The sequence below is a fragment of the Ostreococcus lucimarinus genome, chromosome 5 (genome assembly GCF_000092065.1).
Source record: "Ostreococcus lucimarinus CCE9901 chromosome 5, complete sequence".
NCBI lineage: Eukaryota > Viridiplantae > Chlorophyta > Mamiellophyceae > Mamiellales > Bathycoccaceae > Ostreococcus > Ostreococcus sp. 'lucimarinus'.
The window spans coordinates 76,411-94,256 of NC_009359.1; the positions used below are offsets into that span (position 1 = coordinate 76,411).

The following is a 17,846-nucleotide window of genomic DNA, read 5'->3' on the forward strand; positions in this document are numbered from 1 at the left end:
ATCGCGGGGCGAGAATGCGCCGGCGAGGCGGCGAGACGCAAGGTTGCTTGTTATTATTTCAACGCGGCGGCGCCGAGGCCCCTACGCGACGCGTCGTGCGCCGTGATAAGTAGTAAAGTATACGAAAGCGCATATTAAGTCGCAACATCGCTTCGGACGACCGAAGGAGTGCGTTATTGACGTTTACGTTAATGACTGTTAACGACGACGACTGTTCGACGCCGGTTATTGACTGTTAACGACGACGACTGTTCGACGCCGGTTATTGAGGGGAGTAATATCGTTAGACGTTGACGGCGCCGCCCTTCTTGGAGCCGCTCGGGTCTTCACTGTACGCCTTCGCGCCGTGCATGGAGACGTCCAAGCCCATCCTGCGGTCGCCTTCGCGGGGGACGACATCCATGAACTTTTCGAGAACCTTGATGATGGCGTAGCCCATGACGAAGGAGTACGCGGCGCAGCCGACGGCGGCGAGCAGCTGCTTGCCGAAGAGCTTACCGCCAGCTTCGAAGGCATTCCCAGTCATGGCGGCGCTGGAGAAGATGCCGACGCAGAGGGTACCGAAGAAACCACCCATACCGTGCACGGCCCACACATCGAGCGCGTCGTCGAGGTTGTACTTCTTCGTGAGTTCGATGCACGCGTAGCACCACGGCACGCAGAGCGTACCGATGGTGAGCGCGGCCCACGGCTTGACGTACGCGGCGCACGGCGTGATGGTGGCCAAACCAGCGATAGCGCCGACGCAGGCGCCAACAAGGGTGGGCTTGCCTTCCATCTTCCACTCGAGCATGAGCCAGAAGAAGAGAGCGGCGGAGGCGGAGATTTCAGAGTTCATCGCGGCGAGCGCGGCCGACTCGTTCGCCGCAAGGGCGGAGCCGCCGTTGAAACCGAACCAGCCGAACCAGAGAAGACCGGTGCCGAGGGCAACGAAAGGGATGTTGTGCGGGTTGGTGTCGACGTCGTCACCCTCGAGCTTTCGGCGGTTGGGCAGCGCCACGACGGTGGCCAAGGCGGAGAAGCCCGCGGTGATGTGCACGACGATGCCGCCGGCGAAATCCTTGACGCCGTTGCGAGCCATCCAGCCCCCGCCCCACACCCAGTGGGCGAACGGGAAGTACACCAAGTGCACCCAGAAGAAGATGAACAGGACGTACGGCACGAATCGCACGCGATCCGCGAACGCGCCCGTCATCAGGCTCGGCGCGATGACGGCGAACATGCCTTGGAATCCCGCGAACACGAGCCCCGGCATCCCCTCGGCGTACGGCAATTCTTGCGTCGCCAAGTTTTCCAGGAAGTAGTGCGTGCGCGCGCTGCCGATCACGCCGTTCTTCGACGTCCCGAAGCACAGCGAGTACCCCCAGACGGCCCAAACCAGCGTGATCAATCCCATCGACACGTAATTTTGCATCATGATCGTCAGCACGTTGGACGATCGCACGAGACCGCCGTAGAAGAACGCCAGTCCCGGCGTCATGAGGTTCACGAGCGCCATGGAGACGATCATGAACGCGGTGGTGCCCGCATCGATGGCCATCTTCGCTCGCTCGCGTGCGGCGCGCTGTTCTGCGGCGCTGTGCTGCGGCGCGCGCCGCCGCGTCGGCGCGAACCGCCGCGCGTCCGAACGAAATCTATATCTATATATTAGAAGGCTTTAAATACGTATTTCTCTGTGAGTATGATTTATCTTGCGTGTAGATACTGTATGTACAAACAGTGACACATTAGATACGACGCCCCGGGGGAACTTCGGCGAATTCAATCGACACCGCCGCGCGCGCGCCATCGAGCGACGCGGGCGGCGCGCATGTCGCGCGCGCGCGCGAGATGCGACGCGATGCCGTCGACGATCGCACCCCGCGCGCCCGCGCGCGCGTTCGCGTCCAAACGCGCGCTGGACGCGATGCGAAAGCTGCGCGAACGATGCGACGACGGGCGTCGCGCGGTGCGCGACGCGCTCGCGGCGAGCGCGGACGCGCTCCGAGGGACGCGCGCGAGCGCGAAGGAGACGGAGACGGCGATGGAGGCGTTCGTGAACGGGGCGAGGGAGGTGCTGACGCGATCGGGCGATCGGACGGGGGTGGGGAAGGAGAACGAGAGGTGCGACGCGGCGACGCGAGCGACGCGCCAACAGTTATCTCGCGAGACGCGAGGACGAGACGAGAGACGAACGGGACGGGCGCGATGGACGACGCGGGAGGGCGGTCGAGGGATGAAATCAATTGTGGTGACGCGTGGATCAGCGCGATCGGTGGTCAGAGCTCGAGGCGCGCGAGGGTGAAGACGAATGGAAGACTGACGACGAAGACGCGCCGCGCGGCGCGCGACGGCGACGCGCAGCGCGAAAGCGACGACGACGACGCGCGGGAGCGCGAGGAAGAGCGGCGGCGCGCACGCCTCGAAAGGTGTGACGCCTGGTAAGGGGTTACGCGCGAGAGGGGGGGAGAATGTTGGGGATTCGAAGGGAGAGACGGCGAGGGCGAGGGCGACGGATGGCGCGACGGTTCCCCCCGAGGCGAGCGCGAGCGAGGCGAGCGAGGGACGAACGGTTGAGGTTAGCGGTGCGGGCGGCGAGGAAACGGGCGCGAACAAGTCTGAAAAAGATGGCGTGATGGCCGATGACACTGCGCGAGACGGTGGACATTCGACCGAGGCGTCTGGCGGCGCGCGCGTATCCGCGGCGCGCGCGTACGCCGACGTGCAGACGCCAAAGAACGTGAAGAAGATTGCGTGGCAAACCGCGGGGGCGTCGAACGAGCGCGTGACGAGAAAGAGTATGCGAAGTGCGACGCGGGGCGGTGCGCCGGTTTCGACGGTGAAGAACGTGAACGAAGATGCTGAGATGAAGGACGGCGCGGCGCCGCTCGACGACGCGCCGAAGAGCAAATCTGTCGACGCCGCGAAGATTGAAGAGCAGCAGGATCCATCCTCGGCCGGGCAGTCGAGCGAAAAGCGGAAGCGCGCCAAAGCGCGAGCAAACGGTATGGCTTTTCTTAAGGCTGATATCCCCGCGCTCGCCGCACAGAATCCCAAAGCCGGCGGCGCGGTGGTTTCGACCGAGTTGAGAATTTCCCCCCGCACGCTCGCGATGGACAAGGCAAAGCAGAGTGCGTCGAAGGAACCCGCGGCGGCACCAGGGACGGCGACGATGACGTCTGAATCGAAAGAACCCGCATCAGCGCCCACAGTGGTGGCACCCGTCCTAGCGCCGCGCACCGTCGCTCCCAAGCATCCAGTCGATCAGCGCAGTTTGATGGAGTCGTTTATGATTCAGCCTGAGAATGTATCGGCCGCGGTCGATCTCGCACCGTTGTCATCGTTCCAAAAAATGTCGGCGACGCCTTCTCAGGTGAAGGCTTTCCAATCTATGAGCTTGAACACGCCTTCTCACCAGGCAACTCTCGGCGAGCAATCCGCGCAACGTCCCAAACCGCCGTCTTCGCTGGCGCCGGTGACGACGGCGGCTGAGGCGAACGATGTCATGAGTCGACTCAAGCGCGCGATGGAGGCTCGATCACGCGCGGACGAAGAGAACAAGCGTCAATTAGAGAGTGCGCTTCGACAAAAGGAAGAAGAGCGCAAGCGACGCGAGATGGAGATGCAGGCGCGAAAGGCCAAGCAAGCTGATCAGGAAGCGCGCGAGCGAGAAGAACGACGCCTGCGTCAAGAGCGTTTGGCTCAGTTTCGACTTCAAGAAGAAGAGGCGCAACGAAAGGCGGCGATGGAGAAGAGTAAGTGGGCAAAGATGCTTGAGGAACAAAAGAAGGCGACGTTTGACGTGTCGACGAAGCCAATGCCAGTGTCGTTGAAACGCACGAGCGGTCAATCTGGTTTCACGTCTTCCGCTTCTCACGAAGCAGAAAAGCGTCGCCGACTGCTCGAGAACGCGCAAGCGGCAATTCATGGCCATTCCCATCAATCTTCGGCCGCCATGCGCACACCCACTCGCTCCATCTTCAGGACCAATTTTGCTTCGTCTTCGTCGCAGCAGCAACGCACGCCGTTGGATTCGTATCCGATTTCACCCTATTGCAGCAGCGACAGCGAAGACGATGAGCGACCGAAAAAAATGATCCCGGGATGGGCTCGTGGCGACGCCCTCGTTCCCCAGTTGAAAGCGCAGTCTTATGTGGACCCGGATGACATCTTCCCGAACCCCAGCCTCACGTGCAGCCTCGGCAAAATCTTCAAAAAGTCTAGCCACGACCGCCGACGTAGCAGTAGCAACTGGGCGCACGACAGGTTAACGCTCCAAGAGGAGTTAAGTTACAAGCAAAAGATGGGATTTCGCTAACATTATTCTAGCAATGTAAACGATACGCTACATACGGTACTGCTGTTCGCTTGCTCGCTCGCTTACTCGCTCGCCTATGTCTTGACGGGATGGCCGTTTTCATCCAAACCTTCGACGCGCGGAAAGAGAGCGAGCTTTTCAACCTTAGTTCCCGGCTTCAATCCGCCCCATTTCGTTCGTTGTGCGATCGATCCCTCACCAAGGCCGACTCCAGCGTCGAATTCCGCCATCTTGTTGGGCATCAAAGGCTCCAACAACACCGCGGCGATGCGAAGCGCTTCGAGGCACTGGTACAAACAAGCCGCCAATTCGGCGCTCTTTGACTCGTCCTTAGCCATGCGGAAAGGCTCGGTTTCCGTGATGAATAAATCGACATCCATGACGATGTTTTTCGCCGCCGCTGCGGCGCGAGGAAGGTCCAACTTGTCGTACGCCGTCAACGCGTCTTGAACGTGCGCGCTCGTGCGCGCCGGCCAGTCCCAGTTATCGAACGTCACCCGCGCACCGTTCGCCTCTTCGCTTCGCACTTCGCCGTCGAAGTACTTGTTAATCATCGCGGTCGTACGACTGACGCTGTTACCCATGGTATTCACTAGATCGCTCGAATAGATTTCTTGAACGCGTTCGGCGCTAAAGTTGGCGTCTTGCGCGCCGATCGGTCCTTCGACGGCGAGATAGTATCGCATCGCATCCAAACCGTAATGCTCCTTGAATCGATCCATGCAAGCCAAATCAACGAAGTTACCTAGTGATTTCGACATCTTGCGTCCCTCGCGAATCCAGAAAGCGTGCGCGTGCACGCGCTGAGGAAGCGGCAAATCGAGCGCCATGAGGAGCGCGGGCCAAATCACCGAGTGAAACCAAGAAATTTCCTTGGCCATGATGTGCATGCTCGCGGGCCAGTACTTGGATCGATCGGCGTAAACGATGGAATCCTTACCATCGCCAAGACCGATAGCGGTGATGTAATTCATCAACGCGTCGATCCACACGTAAATGACGTGCTTTTCGTCATCCGGCATCGGGATGCCCCACTTGAAGTTGGTACGCGAAATCGGCACGTCGTTCAACCCTTCATTCAATCGACCGATCATCTCGTTACGCCTCGCGCTGGGCGTCAAAAAATCTGGGTTATCAGCGTGCAGCGCCTCGAGCTCCTTCTGGAACTTGCTCAATCGAAAGTAATAATTTTCCTCGCTCGAGCGAACCATATCCTTTCCGCTAATCGGGCTCTTGTAATCGAGCTCCTTCGCCTTGGATTCGGTGTAATACTCCTCTTGTCCTTCGTCGTACCACCCCTCAAAGCGACCCAAGTACACCGCATCCTTCTCCTGCAGCACCTTCACCAACGCCCGCACTTGTCTCTCGTGATAATCATCCGTCGTGCGAATAAACTCGTCGAAGGAAATATCGTACGCCGTCATGACGTCGCGAAACTTTTGACTATTCTCATCCGCCAACGCCTGCGGTTCGATCCCTCGCTTCTCCGCGCTTTGCTCCACCTTCAATCCGTGTTCATCCGTGCCCGTGAGAAAGAACACGTCCTCCCCACGCGCCCTTCGATACCTCGCGTACGCGTCCGCCACCGTCGACGTGTACACGTGCCCGATGTGCGGCTGATCGTTCACGTAATATATCGGCGTCGTCACGAACGTCGGCCCTTCGCTCGCGCGCGCCGCGACCGCGCATCCCCGTCCGCGCGTCGTCGCTCGCGTCGTCGCCGCGCGCGCGACGCATCCGCGCGTCGCCGTCGCCGTCGCCGCCGTCGCCGTCGTCGTCACCGCCGTCGTCCGCGTTCGTCCCGCGACCGTCGTCGCGCGTCGCGCGCGCGCCGTCCGTCGCGACAGCATCATCACCCGCGACGTCGCGGACGCGAGCGCCATCGCGCGCCGTCTCGCGCGTCGACGCGTGGCGCCGGCGTCGACGCCGCGCGCGCGTCCGACCGCGCGAGATTTCGCCGCGCGAGGGCGAACGCTGGTTTCGCCACTCGAGGGCGAAAAGACGGATTCGGATTCGAACGCGCGTCGCGACGGGCGCGACCGGCGCACGTCGACGCGCGCCGCGATGGCGCCCGGACGGGCGAAGAAGCGCGCGACGCCGGACGAGGGCGTGAACTTCGCGCTGAAACGCCTGCGCGACGGGCGCGATGGACGCGAGGGCTCGCTCGATGAGGTGCTCGCAAAGGTGCGGGCGCTCGAGCGCGCGGTGAAGGCGAAGCGAGGCGGACGGCGGACGCTGGACGATCTCGGATTGGCGACGACGTATCGCGAGGTCGAGGACAGGGACGCGAGGGAGATCGCGGCGGCGATCGAGCAGGTGATGATCGCGGCGGCGAAGAGCATCGTGGCGGGCGACGGGTTCGAATACGTGCTGCCGAGTCGAGGGGCGACGGATCAGGTGTACGTGGAGGCGCTCGATCGAATCGTGCTGAAGAATAAGACGACGAAAGCGAATTTTGCGGCGGTGTCGAGCGTGCGGAAGGTGACGATTCTGACGCGGGTGATGCAGTTGGTGCACGGGGTGCTGAGTCGCGGGATTCACGTCACGAAGCGGGATTTGTTTTACACCGACGTCAAGTTGTTCAAGGATCAGAAGGATTCCGACGCGGTGTTGGACGATATTTCGTGCATGCTCGGATGCACGCGTAACTCGCTGCACGTCGTGGCGTCGGAAAAGGGCGTCGTCGTCGGACGGTTGCAATACAAGGAGGACGGCGACGAAATCGACTGCACGAAGATGGGAGTGGGCGGTAAGGCGATTCCGAGCAACATCGATAAAGTGAGGGATATGCGCACCGACGCCAAGTTCGTACTGCTCGTCGAGAAAGATGCGGCGTTCATGCGCCTCGCCGAGGACCGATTTTACAACAAGTACCCGTGCATAATCATAACCGCCAAAGGACAACCCGACGTCGCGACGCGCTTGTTCTTGAGCAAGGTGAAGAGAGATTTGAAAATCCCGGTGTTAGCGCTGGTTGACGCCGATCCGTACGGGTTGAAAATCATCTCAGTGTACATGCAAGGTTCGAAGAACATGGCTTTCGATAGCGGAAACCTCACCACGCCCGATATCAAATGGCTCGGCGTCCGCCCGAGCGATTTGGACAAGTTCAAAATCCCCGAACAGTGTCGCCTAGAGATGACGGCAAAGGATATTGAAACGGGGCATCACATGCTCAACGAGGATTTCATTAAAAGCAACCCGGAGTGGGTGAAGGAAATCAACATCATGCTCGAAACGAAAACCAAGGCGGAAATTCAGTCGTTGAGTAGCTACGGCTTTCAATACCTGAGCGAGGTGTACTTGCCTTTGAAGCTGTTAGAAGGGGACTGGATTTAGACGTTTGTACAATAGAAGACGACTCGAACGTAAATTTACTCGCTAAGAATCAATCACTTGCACGGGCTATACTACTATTTGCTAGAACCAATGGAGCATCTTCCTTCCATTTGTGATGCTTTTTATCTCCGACTCGTGTTGCCGCACGATTCCGTCGCAACTGACGTAAATTTTGAGCTCGTTCAGGCGCAGCAGGCGCGCGAGGTACATGTCGATCACGAGGCTCGATGGCAAATGACGTAATATCTGCATAGCGCCTTTCCAGCTCACGACGATGACGGTCGTTCTCGAAAACGTCGTGAACGCCCTGAACAATTTCACTCCTTCGTCGGCGTTCGTCGGGCGACGAACTCTCACGCGGTGCAACCATGACGACGGGGCACGCCATACAGACTCGCGACAATACTCCGGATTCGCATCCAACGATATGATGTCGTAATCATCGGGTACTGAATTCAGCAAGGTGCCAAACTTGCGCTCGAACAACTCAAAGTCTACGTTTGCGTCGTCTTCAAAGATTACGATGGATTGTTCGCGCACGGCGCGGTCTCTACGCTCAGCCTCCATCCCAACCCTCAACGCCGTTTGAACGTCCGGCCACGGTTCCTCGCGCTCACCGTTTTGCGCCGACACGAAATTCGCCAGAATCCCAAACGACGCTAAGTTTCCAATGGCGCTAAACCGAATCGCGTCGCCCTGGTACAACCGATGCTTCTCGATGTCCGCCGTGACGCTCGCGTACGCCGCTCGCGGATGCACCAGCGCGTTCGCGTACGTGCGCCACGCGTTCTCCCCATCCCGTCTCGACCAAAACGTCCGAATCTTCCTGTTCTCCTCGTAGCGAACGACGTATCCTCGCCCCTCGATCTCTCGCGCCTGCTCCGCTCGCTCGAGCTTCGTCGCGTTCGTCGCCGCGCACGCCGTCGCGTGCCTCGACCGTTCCAACATCGCGCACAACCGCCGCGCGTTCTCCGCGCGCTCGGGAATCCACGACGACGTCAACACGCGCGCCCGCGTCGGCGTCGCGCGCGCGCCCGCGTCGTCCCGCGTCGACGCGCCGAACCACGCGTCCGTCCTCGTCCCAACCGACCCAAACGTTCGCGCCAAAACCAACGCGCAGACGACCGCCAGCGCGCACGCGCGCGCGCACCGTCGCGGTTTACGCCGCGCGACGCTCGGCGCCATCGCCGCGCGCTCGGACGCGCGCGCGGTCGCCGCGGCGGCGCGCTCTGCCGTTCGAATCGTTTCGAGCGCTCGTCAGACGGCCGCGCGCGACGACCCGCGCGCGCGACGCGAATGTCGCCGCCGTCCGTCCCGCGCGAGCTCGTGTACGCCATCGCGCGCGCCGCGTGGGTCGCGGACGACGATCGCGAGCGCCGCGAGCGCGGCGTCGAGCGCGAGTTCGACGCGACGGCGAAGCCGGAGGCGCTGGAGGTGATGGCGACGCTCGTCGAGGCGTTCGTCGAGGAGGCGACGCATCGCGCGTGCGCGCTGGCCACGCTCGAGGGCGCGCGCGCGGTGGACGGAGAACACCTCGAACGCGTGTTGCCGCAGTTGATGCTGGATTTCGCGGGGTGAGCGCGACGGCGACGGCAGCGCGAGACGTCGCGGCGGCGGCGGCGACGGCGGCGACGATAGAGCGCGAGGATAGAATGTAAAGAAATTAGAGGTTCACGCGCTTGAGTGCGTTAAAAGTGGTCGTCGCGCGCGCGGGGGACGAACGAGGCGGCGTCGAAACGGCGCCTCGTTCCAACCGTCAAAGCTCCGAATCGCGGAAAACGATAATCATCTCTCCGGTTCGGGATTACCGGCGACGGAGACTAAGTTGATGCAGTAGCGGTTACCGTTACGGTCTGGCAAATTATGTCCCAAGTGCGTTCCCGTCGTGCTGACGCACTCGCCGTCGCGCAAACATCGGACGTTTTCTTGCACCATCTCCGCGTCTCTGAAGCTCGGCCAACCGTGCGCTCTGGACTCCTTCTCGAATTCCGCCCACGTTCGCCCTCGAGGTGCGATGAAAAGCGGCGCGCCCGTCACTGAATCGTAATACGTCACCTCGCCTTTATCCTTCACCTCGGAGATCCAGTTCGTGCTCCACGCGTACCCGGCGTGTTCCGCGTAGTGCCTGTTAAAGTTGCAAATTCGATCCGCGAGTTCGCGATCGCTGCCGTAGCGCAGATTCTTCATCACCGCGTGCTCGCTCGTGCCGTGCGCCTTTTGCGACATCACGCTCTCGTCGGCGACGATCGGCAGGCCCTTCAAACCTTCGGGTATCGGGGCGCCTTTGCATCCATCGGACACGCCCGGAATCTTCGCGCCGTCGAGGAACGCGCGCGTCGCGGGCGACGATCGCGACGCGCTCGCGCCCATGATGGACGCCTTCGCGCGGAGTGGTCGCGCGATCAGGGACGCCCGCGCGGTGCGCATCGCGTCGACGAGTGGCGCGCGCGTCGCGGTCGAGCGATGACGTGTCCCGCTGGCGCGACGTCCGGACAGCTCGACGCGCGATGCGGGCGTCGACGGCGACCGCGGCGCGCGCGCGCGCGCGCGGAAACGTCGCACCGTCGACGCGACGCGCGGAGGCGACGCGGGCGCGCGCGGTGAGCCGACGCGAGGGTGTTTTACTCGCGACGATGCTTTCGGTGAGTCTCGCGGGACGACGACGCGCGACGGCGGCGGAGGAAGACGAGGACGGCGCGACGACGACGACGACGACTGAGACGAAGAAAAGGGTCGTGATTACCGGGTCGAACTCGGGGATCGGGCTCGACGCGGCGACGAAACTCGCGGCGAGCGGGGACTGGGTCGTCGTGTTGGCGTGCCGAACGCGCGCGAAGGCGGAGGCGGCCAAGGCGAATATATTGTCTGCGACGAACGCGGACGGGGCGAACATCGAGTGCGTCGAGTGCGATTTGTCGAGTTTGGACTCGGTGCGCGCTTTCGTGCGCGAGGTGAGGAAAACGGGCGGTGTCGACGCTTTGTGTCTGAACGCCGGCGTGGAATACAGCGGCGATCCCGTGGTGCATCGAACGAGGGACGGTTTCGAGGAGACGTTCGGTGTGAACCATTTGGGGCACTTTTTGCTCGCCAACTTGTTATTGGAGGATCTCGAAAAGTCGAGCGAGGCGCATCCGCGAATCGTCGTGACGGCGAGCGAGGTGCACGACCCGGCGTCGCCGGGAGGATCGGTGGGCAGCGGCGCGCACATCGGCGACTTGCGAGGCCTCGAACGCGACGGCGCGGCGTTCGAGATGGCGGACGGTGAAGCGTTCGACGCCGATAAGGCGTACAAAGACTCTAAGTTGGCGAACATGCTCTTCATGTACGAGCTCGAGCGACGCCTGCAGGCGAGAAACTCGAAAATCACGGTGAACGCGTTCGGTCCGGGACTCATCACGCGCACCGGCTTATTTCGCAACCAAAATCCTCTCTTCGTCAAAGTCTTCGACTTCGCCACGAACGAGATTTTCCACGTCGCAGAAACCGTTTCCGGAGGTGGGAACTGCTTAGTCTTCATGCTCACCGACCCTTCGCTCGAGGGCAGCGGGGGCGTGTACTGGAACAACGATTTGTCGCCCGGCGCGCCGCCGTCCCTCGTCGCCGCCGGACACAAATTCGCTCAAACCAACTCTTCTGTCGAATCAAACGATGCCGTCGAAGCGCAAAAGCTTTGGAAGCTCAGCGAATCGCTCGTCGGGTTGGCCTAGCGCCGCGTCGCGCTCGTTGTTATATACTCGATACGTCGCGTACGCTCGCGCTCGCGCTCTCGCACTCGCTCGCTCGTCACAACTCGTCGTCGCCATGCGCACCGTCGCCCACGCGCGCGTCTCCCCGACGTCGTCGTCCCGGCCATCGACGTCGGCGTCTGCGTTGGCGCGTCGCGCCTCCTTCCGCGTCGCCGTGCGCGGCGACACCGCGCGCGACGCGTTTTTCGCGCTCGGTCCCGCTCGACCGCGCGCGCGCCGCGCGCACGCCGCGCCGCGCGCGTTCCTGTGGTGGAGCCGCGAGAAGGAGCTGCGCAAGCGATGGAAGCAGCTCGCCGACTTCGCCGCGGACGAGATCCCGGAGAGCTCGCCGTTGGCACGCTCGAAAGGACTCATCCAGTGGGTGGGTGAATATCCGCTCACGGCGGCGTCCGCGGCGACGGCCATCGCCGGCGGCGTCAGCGCGCTGATCTCCGCCGCGGTGTTGCCCGTCGTCGTCGGCGTCGCCGTGCTCGCGCTGCCGGGCTTGCTGTTCGCGTTCGTCGGTACGGCGGCGGTGGCGTCGCTCGTCGGAGCGCTCGTGCTGCTGCTGTCGCTGCCGGCGTTGGGATTTTTGTCGGTGTTCGGAGGGACGATCGCCGCGGCGGCGAGCGCAAAGTTATTACCGATCGCGATCATCGGGTCGGGACTGTTGTTCGGCGCGAACGCGATCAAGTGGGGGATGTCGGGCGACGCTCGCGCGGAGCGCTTGAAGGCGGGCGCCGACGTCGACGACGACGCTTGGTCGCCTCGAAACGTCAACGCCGTCGACGACACGGACGAAAGCAGCAGCTCGGAAGATTACGAGGAAACAGTTAAACGTAATTTCGACGCGCGTTTGCGCGCCTTAGACGAAAAGAAGAAGAAGTGATGTTGTAGCCCGTGTAAAGCGTCACTCCTCGCCGCGCTCTATCCAGTAACCACCGACGATGACCGCGCTCGAAGAAATCTCCACCGACGAGCTCATGCGCGAGATTCAGCGGCGGCTGGAGTGCCAAAATAAGCCAGACAAGCGCTTGATCCTCATCGGTCCGCCGGGATGCGGCAAGGTGCGCGTTTTCGACCGTCAACTTCGACCGTCAAAACCTCAAAAAGCGCGCTTCGGGACACCCGACTGACGACGCGTCTCGACGCCGAACAGGGAACGCAATCGCCTAAGATTAAATCCGACCACTGCCTGTGCCACCTCGCGACGGGGGACATGTTACGCGCGGCGGTGGCGGCGAAAACGCCGAACGGCGTGAAGGCCAAGCAAGCCATGGAGAGCGGAGCGCTCGTGAGCGACGATATCGTGGTCGGGTGCGTGTGGAGCGTTGCGATGGCGCGTTCGAGCGCGAGTGATGATACACGAGGCCCTACGCTGTGTTCTTGTGTCCTGCGCGGTGACTGACAGAGATGCTTCACTTGTGAATGTAGGATTATCGAGGAAGCCGTCAAGGCGCCCGAGTGCCGAAACGGTTTCATTTTGGACGGGTTCCCGAGAACGGTGCCGCAAGCGGTGAAGTTGGACGAGATGCTCTCTGCGAAAGGGGTATCGATCGATGCAGTGCTGAACTTTGAAGTGCCGGATGAGGTACTCGTAGAAAGGGTGGAGGGACGATGGATCCACCCCGCGAGCGGGCGATCGTACCACACGAAGTTTGCTCCGCCGAAGGTTGAAGGGAAGGATGATTTCACGGGAGAACCTTTAATTAAGCGTAAGGATGACAACGCGGAGACCCTTAAGTCACGCTTGCAAGCGTTTCACACGCAAACGCAACCGGTTATCGATTACTACGCGATAGCAAAGAAGGTTACTGAAATTCACGCCAACAAACCAGCCAGCGATGTCGAAGCGCAAATTGCAGCGGCGTTGAAGTAGTTGAGTGCAAATCACGGTGTAACAAAACAAAAGGACTACTCTTCATATGTGTATGTACTCGCGTCAGACTTACCAAACATGAGCTCTGCCGTCGAAAGCTCGCTTTCGTCAAACTCTTCCTCGTCTTCGTCGTCCGAATCTCCAGGCGCCTCCAAGCCAAGAATGGACGAAAGCCGTTCCAACAGGGGGCGGAAAGTGCTCGCCGCCGGCGACAAGTCCGTGGCCCCAACAGAAGCTTCGGCCATTTGCTGCGAGCACATGTTTCTGATCTCGATCGCCCGAACGTCGTCGCCTTCTCTCTCCTCCATCATGGCCCACGTAAGCCACGTGCGCTCGCTGCTCGCGTCGACGTTAACCGCACATTTGAAGAGCTGTCGCGCGAGGGAGATATTTTCTTCTCGCGATTCCAATACCCCCCATGCATGAAACAAGCGCGCGGCGTCTCGATTCTTTGGATTAACCCATACGCCTCGTTGAAACAGATTGCGCGCGCGATCGATTTCTCCCGCTCGCCACTCCGCCATCGCCCATGCGTTCCAGTTCGCCTGGTGTTGGGGATCCATCATCGTCCCTTGCTCAAAGTACTTGCGCGCCTGTTCCAGATTCCCTTGCTCTGCCTCGAGCTTTGCGAGTGCTTGAAGCAAATGCGTGTCCAAGGGATTCAATTTGCATCCCTTGGTCAGGAGCTCCTTCGCGCGGTCGCAATACCCGAGCTTGGCTTCCCACACCCCCCACGCGAGCCAAATAAACTTGCTCTTCGGGGCAACCATCAAACCCTTTTGAAAAAGCTTGCGCGCTTGCTCTTCGTCGCCCGCTTTCGCTTCTAACATGGCCCAAGAGCGCCAGATGGCGCCAGATTTCGCTCCCGCCTCTGTGCGAACGCCTTGCCTGAAATGTTCCCTCGCCTCGGAGATACGCCCGCGCTCGAGCGCCATGACGCCGAGCGAGTGGTACAGATGGGCAGACGCATCCATCGGCGGCACCAACCGCACACCTTTGATGTACAATTCTCTGGCGCGCTGATAATTTCCCAAGTTCTTTTCCATCGATCCCCATCCGTGCCAAGCCGCGGCGTGCGTTTTATCCGCCGCCGTCGCCGCGTCGTAATACTTTCTCGCCAGCGCAATGTTCCCAGCCTTTTCCTCGAGCACGGCGAGAGCAACCCACAAATACGCGTTGTCTCCTCCCTTGGCGTCGCATCCAGCTTGGTAAATCGCGCGCGCATCATCCAACCGACGCATCTGCACCAGTGTCTGCCCTATTCCGCAGTACGCGCGCCCATCCGTGACGTCGTACGACATCGCCTTCTCGAACATCGCTATCGCCTCTAAGCGCTTTGCGTTCCTCTCATCCACGGATTTCATGAAGCCCGCCTCATTTCGCAATTTCCGCGCGCGGTACAGCGCCAAGTCTTGATTGATCTTGAGCGGCTTCGCGTCTCCGCTCGTCGCCTCGACGCTCCCCAACATCTGCATCTTCGATCCCGGACTCGCGATCGTCGACGACTCCCCGCTGCGACGACTTCTTTCCAACACCGCGTTCTCGTACGTCAGCTCGGGCATGGCGCGCGATCTCGCGCCGTTCGCGCTCGTCCGCTCCGTCGTCCCCGCGCCGGCGTCCCGTCGCCTTATCTCCCGCCCATCGCCATCGTCGTCGTCGTCCAGGCTCATCGACGCGCTCGACGCGCGACACGTTGATCGTTGCGTCCTCCCGCGCCATCGTCGCGCCGTTCGCATCGCTCGCGCGTCGACGCGCCGCGCATTTCCCATCGGGACGTCACGATGCGTCGACGTTCGCGTCGACGTCGTCGCGCGTTCCGTCGCCCCGACGCATCGCGCGCGGGCGAGCGCGCGGGCGTCGACGCTCGCGAGCATCATCGACGCGCTCGCACCGAGGGCGTGGGCCATCGCGCGTGCGAACGCGCGCGCGTGTGCGGATACGATGATTGGAATGCGGCGACTCCAGCGCTGGACGCCGGGCTCGCGGCGAAAGACCCGAACCGAGCGACGGCGAGTCGAGCCAAACGCGCGCGCGGGGTCTACGAGCTAGAGCTGATTCACTAAATAACTAACGAAGTTGCGCGCGCTATCGCGGCGCGTCGGAGGCGTCCGGGGAGACGACCGTCGCGCGGCGTCGCGAGGTGAGGCGACCGCCGTCCGCGCCGGCGATGCCGGTGTTCCAAGCGTCCGTCTCTCTCGGGCCCGTGGAGATGATGCGCGGGGCCTGGCCGGATGGCGTGGCGACGCGCATGTTCCCGACAACACGCGCACCGCCGGCGTTGGTGTTATCGACGTGCGGACGACGCGCGCGACGACGATCTCCCATGCCGAAAATGTCGGCGCCGACGAAACTTGGACCAGTGTGCATGCGCGGCTGATTTTCAGCTTCGGCGGCCTCGGGGTCGTCCTTGGCGAGGCGCCTTCTGATCAAGTACCCGATCGCCGCGGTGATAGAAAGTGCGAGCCATATGGCGATGAGGCCCCAAAGCGATCCGCAGCGAGCGATGGTGGCGAAAGCGCGCTCGCGCACCACGTGCTCGTCCGACGGACGCGTGTCCTCGTACGTTCCCTTGGTGATGGTTTCCATCGCTCGCTGCACCTTGATAAACATCTCCTTCTTCTTCTGATCGTTCCCAGTCTTATCGGGATGATACTTCATGCTTAAGTCTCTGAATCTCTTACGAATTTGAGTCGACGTCGATGTACGACTGACCCCGAGCACGCGAAACGGATCCTCACCCTCCTCGGTTTCGTATCCCAACAGCGACGCGTATTGCTCGAAATACCACCACAGCTTTTGGTACTCCGGTTTCTTCCGTCGCCGAATTACGCGCTCGAACCAATTCGAATGAAAATATGCCGCGCCGAATATCAACAGTATGGGCATCACCGCCGCGAACGCTACGAGCCAAATGGCGAGCGACCAAAACGCGTTCGGGCCAAAGTACCACCCGCGCACCTCTTGCGCCGTGCTCACCCCTTGATACAGCGTCAACCCGACAAAAAGCTCGCGCACGCCCTCCAAACGCCACACCGTATGCAATATGAACCCAAGAAACGGCACGATCGGCCACAGGTACGGGTACGTCGCGCATTTGAACACCGGAAGCACGCCGGCGGTGATTATCAAAAAGTATCCCAATCTCGCCCTTCCCGCGGCGTGTAACCCCCACTGCACGCCCGCCGACACCGCGCCGTAAAATGCGATCGAAACATACGGCACGCGCGCGCGCCGCCACGACTCTGGATGCACCTTTCCAGCGCGCACGAGCTTTGGAATCATGATCATTTGCTGGCAAATGCCGAAAAACTCGCGCAGGGACCAACTCAAGATGACGTGCGCGATGCTCGCGCACACGCCCTCGACGTCGTCGGAGGACATCATGGCGATCATCATGGCGATTCTGAACCATGGCACGCCCATGGTGGCGACGGCTCTGGACGACCGCCGACCGGTCGTCCACGCCCACCCAGGAGTGAGGTTGTTAGCGGGCGAACGCGCGAACGCCGGGGACGGGCTATTTTAAGCTCTTCACACGCGGTCGCGGATCGACTCGAGGCGCGCGTGGGTTTGAGAGCGATTTTCGACGCTCGGCGGGTTTGCCTCGAAAGCGCGCGCGCGATCGGTGATGGGGACGGATACATTGGAAAAGTTGCGCTCGGCGGCGATGGACGAATTGGACGCGTTTGCGGCGCGCGAGCCCGAGAGGGCGTTGGAGTTAAAGGTGCGATCGGTGAACGGTTCACGCGTGGGATGTGCACACGAATGGGAGCACGTGTCGTCACGTGTGCGTGAGACTGAATGACGCGTTTGTCGTGATTGCGTTAGAAACTTTGCGAAGACGCAGAGGCGAGGCGCGGTCAAATGCGCCGACTCAGAACTCGACTCGAGCAAGTCGCCGATTTTGAACGTGAGACCGCGGCGCAGACGCGAGAAAGCATCGATGCGTTGGAAGCACGCATACGCACGTTAGAAGATCTCGTGCGTGCGCGAGACGCGGCCGTACGGGAAAGCGAACAGGCGAGGCTGACGTTGCTCGAGAAGACGAAACGCCTTCAAGCCGAAGCGTCGACGCGAGCGGACGATCTTGAACTCAACGTGCAACGCGCGAAGCGAATGGAGGAAACAGTTGCGCTATTGACGAGTAAGGTAGCCGATCTCGAGCGCGTGCGCTTGGAAAACACCGAGCTTTACGGTGAGTTGGATGAAAATAAACGCGCCGCCGTCGCGCTCGAACGACAGGTGGACTTGTACAGAGAAACCGCGCGAGCCGCGGAGAGCCGGCAACTCACCGCCGAACTCGCGGCGGCAAAGAGCGAAGCGCTATTGAAGCAATACCTCTCCTCTCCAGCGGGCGAAGACCGTTTACGTCTCGAAAATCGCATCGGCGCGTTGCAAGAAAAGATTCGAGACTTGTCCACGAAGGAATCCCGCCTCGCCGAGCGCTTTCGCACGGTGCTCACCGACGAGCTCGCGAGCACTCGACACGCGCTCGCACTCGAAAAGCTTCGCACGACTAGCACTTTTTAATTTAACCCTATGAGCGTGGCGCGCATGGCGCGATTCAGTTAAAATACTACTAAGCCGCCGTCGTCTCGCTAAGCGC

General features: G+C 61.3%; 11 protein-coding genes across 11 annotated transcripts; 6 read left to right on the top strand and 5 right to left on the bottom strand.

The window, feature by feature from the left end:
- Window positions 1–35: 35 nt before the first annotated feature.
- OSTLU_31514 (Amt family transporter: ammonium) lies at window positions 36–1,548 on the bottom strand. The gene has a single exon (XM_001417873.1). The coding sequence runs from the start codon at window positions 1,538–1,540 to the stop codon at window positions 284–286; it is 1,257 nt and encodes a 418-aa protein (XP_001417910.1). The 5' UTR covers window positions 1,541–1,548; the 3' UTR covers window positions 36–283.
- A 1,066-nt stretch (window positions 1,549–2,614) lies between these two features.
- On the top strand, window positions 2,615–4,059 carry OSTLU_94241 (predicted protein; the record flags this gene model as incomplete). The annotated part of the gene is made up of 3 exons (XM_001417629.1): window positions 2,615–3,352; window positions 3,398–3,734; window positions 3,992–4,059. The coding sequence occupies 3 exons, from the start codon at window positions 2,615–2,617 to the stop codon at window positions 4,057–4,059; spliced, it is 1,143 nt and encodes a 380-aa protein (XP_001417666.1).
- Window positions 4,060–4,371: 312 nt separating this feature from the next.
- Window positions 4,372–6,147, bottom strand: OSTLU_31516 (predicted protein; the record flags this gene model as incomplete). The annotated part of the gene is made up of 1 exon (XM_001417874.1): window positions 4,372–6,147. The coding sequence occupies one exon, from the start codon at window positions 6,145–6,147 to the stop codon at window positions 4,372–4,374; it is 1,776 nt and encodes a 591-aa protein (XP_001417911.1).
- Window positions 6,148–6,616: 469 nt separating this feature from the next.
- Window positions 6,617–7,636, top strand: OSTLU_12516 (predicted protein; the record flags this gene model as incomplete). The annotated part of the gene is made up of 1 exon (XM_001417630.1): window positions 6,617–7,636. One exon carries the CDS (start codon window positions 6,617–6,619, stop codon window positions 7,634–7,636), a length of 1,020 nt encoding a protein of 339 aa, XP_001417667.1.
- A 1,663-nt stretch (window positions 7,637–9,299) lies between these two features.
- OSTLU_31519 (predicted protein) lies at window positions 9,300–10,063 on the bottom strand (the record flags this gene model as incomplete). Its single annotated transcript, XM_001417875.1, has 1 exon — window positions 9,300–10,063. One exon carries the CDS (start codon window positions 10,061–10,063, stop codon window positions 9,422–9,424), a length of 642 nt encoding a protein of 213 aa, XP_001417912.1. The 3' UTR covers window positions 9,300–9,421.
- Window positions 10,064–10,350: 287 nt separating this feature from the next.
- On the top strand, window positions 10,351–11,343 carry OSTLU_4520 (predicted protein; the record flags this gene model as incomplete). Its single annotated transcript, XM_001417631.2, has 1 exon — window positions 10,351–11,343. A coding segment is annotated over one exon (993 nt), but the record flags the coding sequence as incomplete, so codon positions are not given.
- A 193-nt stretch (window positions 11,344–11,536) lies between these two features.
- Window positions 11,537–12,250, top strand: OSTLU_92699 (predicted protein; the record flags this gene model as incomplete). Its single annotated transcript, XM_001417632.1, has 1 exon — window positions 11,537–12,250. A coding segment is annotated over one exon (714 nt), but the record flags the coding sequence as incomplete, so codon positions are not given.
- A 58-nt stretch (window positions 12,251–12,308) lies between these two features.
- Window positions 12,309–13,240, top strand: OSTLU_12518 (predicted protein; the record flags this gene model as incomplete). The annotated part of the gene is made up of 3 exons (XM_001417633.1): window positions 12,309–12,428; window positions 12,521–12,678; window positions 12,796–13,240. 3 exons carry the CDS (start codon window positions 12,309–12,311, stop codon window positions 13,238–13,240), a joined length of 723 nt encoding a protein of 240 aa, XP_001417670.1.
- Window positions 13,241–13,275: 35 nt separating this feature from the next.
- Window positions 13,276–14,910, bottom strand: TPR2 (TPR-repeat containing protein; the record flags this gene model as incomplete). Its single annotated transcript, XM_001417876.1, has 1 exon — window positions 13,276–14,910. One exon carries the CDS (start codon window positions 14,908–14,910, stop codon window positions 13,276–13,278), a length of 1,635 nt encoding a protein of 544 aa, XP_001417913.1.
- A 415-nt stretch (window positions 14,911–15,325) lies between these two features.
- Window positions 15,326–16,663, bottom strand: OSTLU_15297 (predicted protein; the record flags this gene model as incomplete). Its single annotated transcript, XM_001417877.1, has 1 exon — window positions 15,326–16,663. The coding sequence occupies one exon, from the start codon at window positions 16,661–16,663 to the stop codon at window positions 15,326–15,328; it is 1,338 nt and encodes a 445-aa protein (XP_001417914.1).
- A 205-nt stretch (window positions 16,664–16,868) lies between these two features.
- Window positions 16,869–17,770, top strand: OSTLU_31526 (predicted protein; the record flags this gene model as incomplete). The annotated part of the gene is made up of 2 exons (XM_001417634.1): window positions 16,869–16,964; window positions 17,069–17,770. The coding sequence occupies 2 exons, from the start codon at window positions 16,869–16,871 to the stop codon at window positions 17,768–17,770; spliced, it is 798 nt and encodes a 265-aa protein (XP_001417671.1).
- Window positions 17,771–17,846: the final 76 nt, after the last annotated feature.